Consider the following 11925-nt stretch of genomic DNA (forward strand, 5'->3'; position numbering starts at 1 on the left):
CAACTACTAACTTCGTTGGATGGTGGCGTTGATTAGGAAGCTAACTTCATGTCTGACATGTCTAAAATTTTGCGCTGTTTTAAGTTCATGGATATTTCGATTGACAAAGACGGCTAGAAGGATTTATGCATGTTGATGACGAGAATAATGAAGAGTATTCACAGGCGATTTTGGGTGACGTGAATGAGGTGTTGGAAACGATGCAGACTGAAAATGATGACACTGACGATGAGGCTGGCCCAAGCAACGATTGTGCACCTGTCGAAAACAGCATCGTTTTTCATGGCTTTGAACAACTTTACAACAAAGTGCTTGAAGTTGAGGATCAGTTGCTGTGTCTTGCCTTACAAGATCAAGCAGGAAGTGCTTACGATAATCTCAAAAGCACATTTGAATGCTTTCAGCAAAAACTGAGACAGGTGACGTTGGAAGCCAAGGAAAAGTTTAGTGACAAAGTTTTATTTTGGAAACTTATCGATACCTCCATTATTTTAGAATAAATATTTCAGAGAAGAAAAAGTACAAATTTTGTTCCACATTTAAATTTTATACAGATAATTGGTGCAAAAGAACAATCGCTTTTTTTTCCAAAAACACATGTTTTTTTTTAAAAAAGAGCACAAAAGTAACGAATCACATCTCTAGGCTCGACATGATACTACTATTGGCAGTATAACATAATTGATTTGATTGATGGTGGAAATCTGTATGATACCACCAAAGGCTTACAAATATCATAAAGCTTAATAAGCTTTTTTGTATCAATATTTTATGATGAAGTAATAGTTATCTAGTTATAACAATAGTCATGTGTTTTCTTTTGCTCTCATTGTGACAACATACAGTATAGCCTACTGCGATTATAGATCCAATACAACAGACAGTAGGAAGCAACAAAGGGGCATCTAGTCATTGATTCATCTGCTCCGAATTATTTTAGCATGCCATTAAATGTCTCGCTGAGATACATCAGCATGCTTTAAGACTGTGTCGAACTGACATCTTTTCAAACATTTTCATCACTTGGCCAATTTATCTACATATTCATGTTGTGACAACATGCAATCGCCAAAACATATTCTAGTTGTAGCAAGAAATTAAGAAATTAAAAAATACATGCAAGACTACATTACCAAGTCTTATATATTTTTAAAAAATGTTGTGTATACCATGCAAGTTGTTCGTTTGAACAGTGAAGGGTAGACTAAAAGAAATAAAACTAGTAATAGTAGCTGGTGCTGAAGAGACATGTTAAAATTTTGGATGCTCATAAAATTGATCTTTACATTTTTCATAATTACAAATTCATAATAGATTTCTATTTTAGATTTCAAGAAAATCCTAATGCAACAAGCTGTGTAGATAGCCTAATGCAACAAGCTGTGTAGACTATTATATTCCATAGAGGTGACTACGCTATTACTAAAAATCTGAATCACTTCTACTAAACTACACAAGTTAGACATTGCAAAGTTATCAAACTATGCCAAAAAAGAAGACAAAAAAGTAAGTTAATTTTTATTTTAAAATTTTGTTTGCTTGTCATCATGTTGAAAGCAGAGGTGGGCAGTAGCGCCGCTAATTGTGTGCTACTTTTTCCTGGCAATAGCGGTGCCAAACTTTTGTTAGAGTAGTGGCTACAATAGCGATGCTACTTTTTTTCCATGATAGCAGAGAGGGGAGACATTGTATCAGTCAAACTTCCACTACTTTCCAATTTAGTAGTAGGATGCCCACCTCTGATTGAACGAAACACTAAACTGTTTTCGTTTTTACTGTTATGGACTATATTATCAAGATTAGTGCTTCTACTCTTTACAAGACAGTACTGTTAAAAGATTTTAATTCAGGAAAACTTTCCAAGGTTTGATCTTGGTCAGATTATGTTTGAAGGAAAATATTGCAGGAAACCATGGTATACACATGCATAGGGGAACCTGAAACCCAAGTTGAGATCATGGCATTATATATATGTGCAAGCAATATTTTGTTAATTACAGTTTTTTATTCATCTCTGAGGTTAGTTTTGCATTTGCTACATAAATGACAATTGGTCTGTATTTATAAAATACATTAACTATTTCCATATAAACCTTAAACCTATTGTAATTTTTCGATTTAGTGCACAGATTGTACCTTTAAATGGGTCAAGCATCTTTACTAGCTATAGGTCAAAAGGAGAAGTGTTGAGCTCTATAATTATCATATTTTATGAGTATTTGGTTATACGGTATTTATGTTTATCACTTTTTTTTTTATCCCTCCTTATTTCTTTTATCTGGACTAGAATCTAAGTTTATGTTATCTAGGTTTGTACTTTTTTATTGAAACAAATCAATCATTATACATTTAAGGGAGTTTTTTGATTGAGTTTTAGACCAATTTCAAGTTAAAATAACAATTTTTCAAGGGGTAAAAAGAAGTCAAAGAAATCTGACAAACAAGCTGGTGAAGATGGGACAGATTTAATTATTGATGGAGATGGTGCACAACTGGGAATCAGTAAAAAGAAGAAAGGGAAGAAGGCAAAGCTTACCAAAGAAGAAAAAGCTGCTGTATGTAAATACTAATCATAATCATTTTTCTTTGCAACTTTTATGATAACATACAATGCAATGTCTTTACAGATGCAATACAACAGGCAGCTGGAAGCAGTGAAAACCTATAACAGTCATTGGTAAATGTGATATTTTGTATTTTTTAATATGTCAAAGGCCACCTTTATAATCCAGTTTCAAAAGTACCTGTTTTTACATTTGAACAAAATATTGACAAAAATGTGGAGTACTCGTTTGTGTACTGAAACGCAAACCAGACATTTTTACATTGATTTAGCGTCTGCAGACTTTGAATCAATGTAAAAATGTCGGGTGCTGCTGTCTGGGTAAGTTAATAGAAAGTCATACCTTTGTCAAGATTACGTATGTCCACATTATAAGAGGTTTTTTTTAATTAACAAAAATTTTGGAGAACTGACAAAAAGATAGTATGATAAATGATTAGATCGGCAAATGCTTTGAAGACTAAACGATTTTGATCTTCAGTGCTAACCTTCTATCTGTATTCCTGAAATCTTCTCACTGAACATTTTTTCATATTGAATATTTATTGTGTCATAATGAAATTTATTTCCTATTTATAGGCTAAAACTATGTCGTCAATTCAGTATAAAATTTTCATACTGTGTGTGTCTAATTTAATTCCACGGTTATATTAAATCTAGTTTTCGTAGCAACATATGTTTCGTATTAACCTGTAATTAAGTGATATCGGGCAGTTTAGTTGTACCATTGTCTGCTGAAATATTAAAGGATTAACTTTTGAAATGGTAAGTTGTATCAGTACATTAAATTGTAGCTTTGACCATCACAAGCTAATATTTCTTTTTGTATCTTCTGATTTTTGATAAGTTGGCTTGCGTTTATTGACAGTCACAGTTTCGAATGTACATAGTTACCTCGGTGGTTGGCCAGTGGCGTGGCTAAAAAGAAAGTTTTAAGGGAGGCAAAAGCAACTTTTGGGAGGTAAAACGTCATTCAATTTGAATTACAATGTCCCCCGTGGCGACGTCCTTGTTGGCAACCACCCTCATAACGAGACCATCCCGTTATTACCGCAACTTTAGGGCGGTCACAAATATTTTGGAACTGGAACTTGCAATCTCGAAGATCAATCGTCTGTGGTATTGTGTGATGTGCAGTCTGATCAAAGAAAGAGTACACCACCAAAGAATAGGCCACACCGAAAAGGGCTTCTGCCTGAAGATGTGTGTCTTTTTTGTCCAGCTTTTTTACTCAAAGCAATAGACAATACGTGACAGCGATAAGCGTGTCTCTCCACTGTTCCCAGACAGAGAATTTTGACGGAAATTTGTATGTCCTTGGGGTAAAAATATAATTGGGATATTGCTACGAGCGTAATGTTAACAAAATGAAAATCTGCTAACGCGACCGCTTGAATTCGGTCCAGCGGGTGGTCAGGTTAGCAGGGTACCATTGTATCAATTTGTTCAAAAGTTGCAAATTATTTTTAAATTAACTTTGTAATATGTGACCTGTTTATCAAAGTCTGCGGTTGTTTAACTGTAAGTTGTTTAACTACAAGCTCTGTTTACAGGCCAAGGTTGCCAAAAAGCTCGAAGCATTCATGCAAGATGACAAACTGTATGAGAATTTCTTGAAGAAAATCGACTACTGGATGATATCTAACGCGGAGAGAGTGGAAGAGTTATTTATGAACTTTGATCAAACTGAGGAGGGAGTTGTTCCTTTTGAAGTGTTTCGTTCAGGTAAATGTCCTAAATAAACTTAAATAAATAAATGAACCCATTAAAATTGACGTGAATTAACCAACGACAAATTTATTTTACACCTTTTCTTGATAATCTTTGTGGAAGATCCTGGTTAGTTGGTTGGTTTTGAATCTTTATCCTCGGACTGACAAAGCCTTGATTGGTTATTCCCGGTAGTTTTGCATACTTGTAGACTTGTAGAGGCTCTTGACGCAGGGCCGGTTACCGAGATTGGCAGAGTGAAGTTTTCCGATTGTTGAAGTGTTGTTGCCGGAAATTATTCCATCTACTAGGTGCCGCTGAATGGAGAGCAGTCCTGAAATGCGTTGCTTAAGCGCACACCCCGAGAGTCGAGCTTGCACCGCGTGATCTTCCGGGCGCGTAACCACTGAGCTAGCGGGGCGGACGATCCCAATTAGTACTAAGTAATATTCCGTTTTTATCACTTTATTTGTGTTTGTGTACACTCATCCTGTATGATTACAGAATAGATCTTGCTGATAGTGATGAGTGTGTGCGGAGGCCTATATGTGAATGAGAATGTGATATTCACTGACCCGTTCGCTCTGCGGTTAAACACCAGACTCAAGATCACGCGGCGTTAGTTCATCTCTCGGGATGTGCGCTTGAGCAACGCATTTCACTCCGCCAATCTCGGTGACCGGCCCTGCGTTAAAAGCCTCCACAAGTATGCGAAACTACCAGGAATAACCTATCAGAAGCTTTGTCAGTCCGAGGATAAAGAATCAAAATGAATCAACTAAATTTTAAATCCTTAATAGAAAGGTTGCGTCTGACTTTTTTCATATAGAGCAAGCTGGCTTCTTGTTACTTTTGCTTTATGGTGTTCAACTTGCAGGGTTGCGGGATTTGCAGTGCCCTTTAACGGAAATAGAAATAAACGCTTTTGCTAAAAAGCTGGATCCGGAAGATTCCGGTTTAATCGAGTATTGTGGTTACGAAAAAGGAATTCATGATCGAGTTTTCAGTGAAGATGAAGGTGAAGGCTCAAATGGGAAACTAATTGCAGAAGATTATTCACCAGCTCTTTACCAGACCAACCTGAAACCACCAAACACAGGTCTCAATGACCCTTTCCACGAGAAATACACCAGGTAGATGGGAACCTGGCCATTTGTTTAAGTTAAAAAAGTAGAGAGCATAGGCGCCCCCTCGTGAATTTAGTTCGGGGTGGCTGCCCCCTCGCAAATTATTTTAAAAAAATCCTAAATCAAATGTTTCTAAGTTCAGATTTGCGTTAGTTTGACCTTCATTGCGGATCGATCTCAATTAAAAGATCTACTTGTTGCAACAAGAGCGCTGCTCCTAAGATAACAAAAGAAACAGAAGTACGGTAGCGGATAAACGCCAGCATGGTGCCTTTGAAGCATAGAAACAATGATTGAAACACGTTTTTCTTGATTTCTTCTGCTTTGTTTTTTCTTGGGAGTGTCAATAACAGTTTAGCATCTACGCGTATTAAGAGCTAAAGTTCAAACTGACCAGCATATTGGCTTCATGTGCTTTTTTTGTTGACGTTTTTGTTGACGGCGTACAAACGTGTCCGGTCTGAGCAGCTATCTCGGCGGACAAATTAAGTCTCACGGCGGACACACCAGTTTTAGCCGTCGATCGTCATGCTTAATCACTTTATCTTGATAATAATTCTTCGCCATTTCAGAACTATAACTACGGTTTTAGAAGGCTTTTTAAAAATTCAGTAAAATCACTCTGCTAGGCTTTCATCAGACCAACGACTTGCGCTCGAAGAGTCAAAGCGCCGTGTAGCTGATCAATACGTCACATAACTGATTAACTTCCACCGAACGAGGTCGTGTGGCTTATTGCGTCACAATGCTCTGGGCAGGAGTCGGAAAATTTCTACACTAACGCTACTATTTTCTGCTGTGCAAAGTTTCACAGGCTTTTTTCTTTAAAGTTTATTTTTGCGTGTCGTGTGAGCGAAAGTGAATTTTTCTTGGGTCTTTTCTTTCTGTAATACCAAAACTTAACAAATTTTGTTGCATCTTGCTGTAATAGCCTACTCGTATAATCTAATTTAGTAACCAACCTTGCCGTATCATTATTACTCGGAGATCAAAGCCAGACATTGTGACGTAAAACTTGAACTAAATTGCGCGTGATTAGTGTAGAAGTAACTGTACTCCTATCGATTCTTTGCGAAGAATTCACCTTTGTTACGCTGATTCAATGTCATCAATCGTTGAAACAATGTAAAAATCGAAAGTTTTCTCCTTGAATGGAAGCTAAGGGATACAGTATGCACATTTTCTAGATGCGCGCTAGAATGCGCTTGAAATTATATTATCGCAACAATTGTTCGTGCTTTGCAATGACGATTTGTATTGCTAGTTCCTGTGTTATTTCTCGGCGGACAAATATGACCGATCTAGATGGTACTTCCCGCGGACATGTCCGATGTCCGCCGTGAATTTCGAGGCCTGAACTTACATTATAAAGCTTGGCGATATACAATGGCAGATAGACGCAAACAAACATCAATGCTGACAAACAAACATCAGCATTTTGAATGTAAGCGATCAGTCGGCTAGAAAGTTAGCCCCCCCGGCAATTTTCAAAACCCGGCGCCTATGGTAGAGAGTACCTCACTATATTGCCAAATTCAAGTTTAGTATAATTTAATAACTTTAATGTGCCAATTTAGTGTGGTACTGGTACTCCCTACTTTTTTGATTATTTTATCATACTTCGCATCCATTCGGATCATTGGGAAATTCGATAAAAAGTTTTTAATGAGATTTTAATGAAAAGTTTAGTGACCAAGTTTTTATGTTGGAATTTTGCTCACATTGTCTACAGTTCAGTCCAGCAGGTGATAGCTCTTAACAGGCCTCTAGGCATTTCTCTCCAAAGCAGATTTTTTCACCCAATCGAGTCCACTTGTCCAATCGAGAATACTATCGGCCAACTCTACGTACCAGCCTACCAGGTCTTCCTTTTCCGCAAACTTCTCCTTCGTTCGTAGCCAAAACCAAATTATCTTCTCTTCTTTTTTAATGCCATATTTGCGGAGATTCTTCTCTTTGCCTTTCCTTAGCATACCTTCACCTTTCCGAATTGTGATCTCATTTCTCACTCATATATTCGTGCGTTCATCAGTCCAACTGACCCTCATGACTCGTCTCCACAACCACATTTCATTCTCTAGTTTACAGACGTTGAATTACTGTAATTTAAAAAAGGACTGATTTGCTGGCCACAAAGTAAACACTGTGCTGGTCTATTTCAACGCTGCTGACCTATTTTTCTGTTTATCATCCATAAGTAGGTTTATTTTGTAGTTCCTGTTCTTCTTCAGTTACAATTTAGCTACAATGCTGAGTGTATACGTTTTACAGATACATTAATTTGAACATGAGGCTGGCTACTTTTGACACTGTTCGGAAGCATACAGGACATTTTACCACACTCGTTCGTAGCCATATGACGATCAGCACTCTTCTTTTGGTCATTGCTGAAGTGGCGAGAATAACCAGTGGCCAGCTGCAAGTTTACAGCCAAAAGTAAGTATGAAAGCGATATATCAAGACGTTCAATCATGTTAAAAAATTTTAAATTTACGAAGATTGCCAGGTCAAGTCCGCCCCGGTAGCTCAATGAGTTAATGGCCTAACTTATTGAACGATGGAGTTTTAAGATCAATCGGCGCTGGTCGGCTATCGGGGTGTGCGCTTGAGCAATGCATTTCAAGGACAACTCTCCATTCAGTGGCACCCAGTGAATCGAATAATTCACACACAACAACCCTTTAACAGGCGGAAACTTCACTCTGTCAATCACGGTGACTAGGTCAGCGTCAATGGTTCAACACCTTGAGTCGCCAGCCCTGAGCCTATCTGTTACCTAATACAATGTAAAGACATGAGAAAACCAATGGAAGCACTGCAGATGTTATAGTCCGAACTGAGCTACTTTTTTAACGCCGCCTCTGCATTGCATGACAGTGATTGTTTTATTTCAGACCATGCAACCCGGAAAATCGTTTACCCTTTTCAAACACCCTTGAGGAATGTGGTCTAAAAGGTGGTAGTTTGCGTGATCCCCAAAACGTGACGTTGTACTATGATTACGTCGTTGAGTTCAGTGACTGCCCACTTCTGAACTGCGATATTTATTTCGGTCATGAAAAGTACCCGCTGAATCCGGTTCTGGCCGCGTTTCCACCAAGACCAAAAAAAGACGACGTCTGAAGACGTGCGCTACTGCAGCGGTCGCGTGGTCTGTTTGTGATGAGATTTTATTAAATAGCTTAAGACATTTTACACTCTTACCAAAGATTATTATTCGAACCAAGCCGACGACTTGTTAAGCATAGCCTAATTTGTCTATGGGTCTGCCAGATCCAGATTGGTATGCAGGAGTCAGGACTACATTATAACGAAACCCTGTTGTATAAATCGAGGCTATGTGAGTTCAAAAGTTTTTGCTTTTTCTCGAAGATCCCCAAACCATCTTAGATTCTTATTTTTTCTGTGTTTGCAATGTATTTTTAGTTCGTTTTGAAAGCCGACGCTACTTGGCAGTGCCACACCGATGTTTTGAAAAATATCACCAACAAAGCCACATCTAGACATGTTAATTTACCCTTAGAACCGAGTAAATATCACACGACGCCATGTTATGTTGAGAAAGACGGAGACGTCTTAAAGAAACGGGACTTCCGCAAATGACGTCAATTCGTATTGGAACAGCCTCTTACAGGAATTGGCGAAAGTCGCCGTTTTATCCTTGCAAATACAATGCTTGAAATAGGTTTTTGAGCTGACTTGGTGTTATTTTCTTACAAAAATACGATATTTTAAACTATTTTTTTATAATCTCCGTTGTCTACTTTATGTCATCAACTATATGTTTTGACGAATGGTACTGTAGGCCAGTTCTTTTTGTGAATTATAGTGTTTTTAGTTGTCTTTTATCACTCCGTTCAACGATGAGGAAATGTTTCCCTCTTGGTATTCAATCTATCCTACTGTTGTCTCAGTCAGACATGCTACACTTTTCTGTAGCCATCATGTGTGTGCCTGCCTTATTCAGGGACGACTCTTCAGAAAATCGACTGCCGAATGATGAATTTAATATTTTATTAATTCACTCTGCTTGATAAACTTCATTGTTGTTCGCCGCTAAACACTGTGACCAGAATTCACCTGATGTCAAAAACTTTTCAATTGTGTTTCCGAAAACTTGCACGTTTTTATATTTTTTAATTAACTTTTGTAAATGTATGAAGAATGACAGCGAAGAAACCACGTTTCCTAAATACAGTATATGGCAACTGGTAAGTTACATAGTTTAAACGCGCACCATAATGCCAGAAATACCAGTAGGCTATCTTTACTTTGGGAGAAAGGCGACGAGTAATGAATAACTTATTGGTCTAAATCGACTGTCAGCACCCAATGCAGAAAGGAGTTCTATAATATGCTGTCACAACAAGGCTGGGCGCGTGCGGCGATGGCTCACGTCAAGTAACCTATAGTTAGCAAGTCAGTCTTTATGCGTTAATTCAACGTCGACAATGTAGTCTACACGGTAGCCTACTGGCGAGGGCTGAAATATCCGACTGCCAAGGGACATTCGTCATACTTTGAGGGGTCGCAGTGCTGGTCTTAGGGTATTTCTCTGTGCGGAATATGCTTTGGGGGGCCTAATGACAATGATCCAATTTGTTTTACGAAAATCCGTTTACTTTTACTTGATTGCATAAATTAAATATGCATAGAAAGCATGAATGAAAATGCATCAAAAACGCGATGCTGAACTTCAAGAAATGTGTGCATATTGTTTTATAGAAATGATTATAACAATGCAAAAGAACAAACCCAACCAAATGTAGCCTACCTGTGCAACAACGACTCATTATGCGCAAAAATAATTTAGTGAAATGTTAGGTTGTTCGAAACTGATTTAGGCTACTTGAATTGTCGGAATCCATCTGAACTTAGAAGTAGAAAGATTGAAGTTGTCTGAAATGCTTGCTAAATGTCCAGCAGGTTCACTCTAGCATGAGTTTAGACTAAAACTGCTGGCTACCGAACTCAAAGTAAACCTGCAACTGAAGAAGAGCAACATGCTCTGTCCGATTCATTTTCTATACAGTGGCAGAGCAGCATTTAACTAAATTCTGGTAAATACTGAACAATTGAAGCAATACACTGCATCAACTGAGTCAGAGTACACTAGCCATTGCCTCTTGATTCTTTCCCCATTTACTAATATTTAAAAAAAAATGTACAAGTGTGAATCGTCTCCCGTTAGTTCTTGGGTAAATTTCTGTTGTCTCTATGGCTTTGTTTTAATGGACCAGCTGATATTATTTGATCCATGTCTTGTTGGTTCAGTATTTTCGGCCATGCTTTTGGATCAAACTACTAAATACCTGTTTGTTTGTTGCCTGTTTTTTCCTGTGTTTGCAGGTCACACCGACTAGTTTCTGTTATACCGGATACATTTGGATCTTACTGCACTACATCAGATTCATTAATGGTTGAAATAATTTCATCTGCCTCCATGTTATGCTGGTTCGTTTTAGGAGGTGCTACATCTTGCTGTGTTTGTTCAGAAATGGTACTAACAGTTCCTAATGGCGCATCATCAACGTTTTTTGTCACAAATCTTTCCATTGCACCCTTAAGTTCCTTTTCTGCAACATTTCTTTCCGCTTTGCTGCTCCAGACATATAATTGTATGACTTTCTTGTAGACATTTTCTTAGCTTACTGTTTTCAAACTCTTTCTTTGCCAATATACGGCACCCAAAGTAATTTCGACACAAATTCGTTAGACATCAACTTACTCCTAAGACTGCATTAGCAATATAGAAAACTTACGACATGTTGTAACACAATTTTAAGGTTATGATATAGCCTACACCAAGGATGTCATTTAGTTCATTAGGGCTATATAGTGGATGATGTAAAGTGATGCTATGGCACCAAGATTCTTGTTCCAAACTTGTAGTAACAATGCACAAATCTTTCATGGATCAACTACTGTACCAGTCGCTGCAGGATCTAAGCATGATCAACATGGTAACTACACAGATACAGAGGCACTTAACATCATTCAGGCCTTCAAACAAGATAAACGTTTAGAAATACTTAATGCTACAAAATGCGCGTGAAATGTCGTGAGTGGTCCAAAGGCACGTAAGCTTGTAAAGAGGGCCCAAGGTGACAACCTCAGCACTTTCCTCACCCTAATGCCGCAACTGACTTCAAAAACACCGGTACTTGCTTGCGAATTTGTTCCATTTTAAATGCTATTTTTTCAAGAAATGACAAAAATTAATGCATTTTCTGAGCAAATTGCGGGCCCTATGCAATCGCACGGTTCGCACACCCCAAAGGCCCGCACTGAGAGGGGTAACATCGCAACCTGCAAAGGCGGATAACAAATATTTACGCGCTAAAGCCTGGAAGGTTGCAAAAGCCTATTTTTGTAAATTTCCTCTACATCCCTAACACGCTAAAAACCACAAATGAGTTTCGCCTTTATTAGGAGTAGGGCGTTATCTTCCTGCTTCCAAGTAAAACTTCTGCCAGAGACCCAGTGAGTTCTTCATCACCTGTCATGTGGAACGGAGACTGACCG

General features: G+C 38.2%; 1 protein-coding gene across 2 annotated transcripts; it reads left to right on the forward strand.

Annotated features, from left to right (window-relative positions):
* Window positions 1-1389: 1389 nt before the first annotated feature.
* On the forward strand, window positions 1390-9603 carry LOC145787565 (uncharacterized). Of its 2 annotated transcripts, XM_082599332.1 has the most exons (6): window positions 1390-1506; window positions 2411-2555; window positions 4117-4288; window positions 5151-5406; window positions 7672-7836; window positions 8295-9603. In XM_082599332.1, the coding sequence occupies exons 1-6, from the start codon at window positions 1484-1486 to the stop codon at window positions 8521-8523; spliced, it is 990 nt and encodes a 329-aa protein (XP_082455458.1). In that variant the 5' UTR covers window positions 1390-1483; the 3' UTR covers window positions 8524-9603. The 2 variants fall into 2 exon arrangements, with proteins under 2 accessions (XP_082455458.1, XP_082455459.1); XM_082599333.1 differs by lacking the exons at window positions 1390-1506; window positions 2411-2555 and adding an exon at window positions 3187-3328.
* Window positions 9604-11925: the final 2322 nt, after the last annotated feature.

Source organism: Aplidium turbinatum, chromosome 18 (assembly GCF_918807975.1).
Source record: "Aplidium turbinatum chromosome 18, kaAplTurb1.1, whole genome shotgun sequence".
NCBI classification, from domain to species: Eukaryota; Metazoa; Chordata; class Ascidiacea; order Aplousobranchia; family Polyclinidae; genus Aplidium; species Aplidium turbinatum.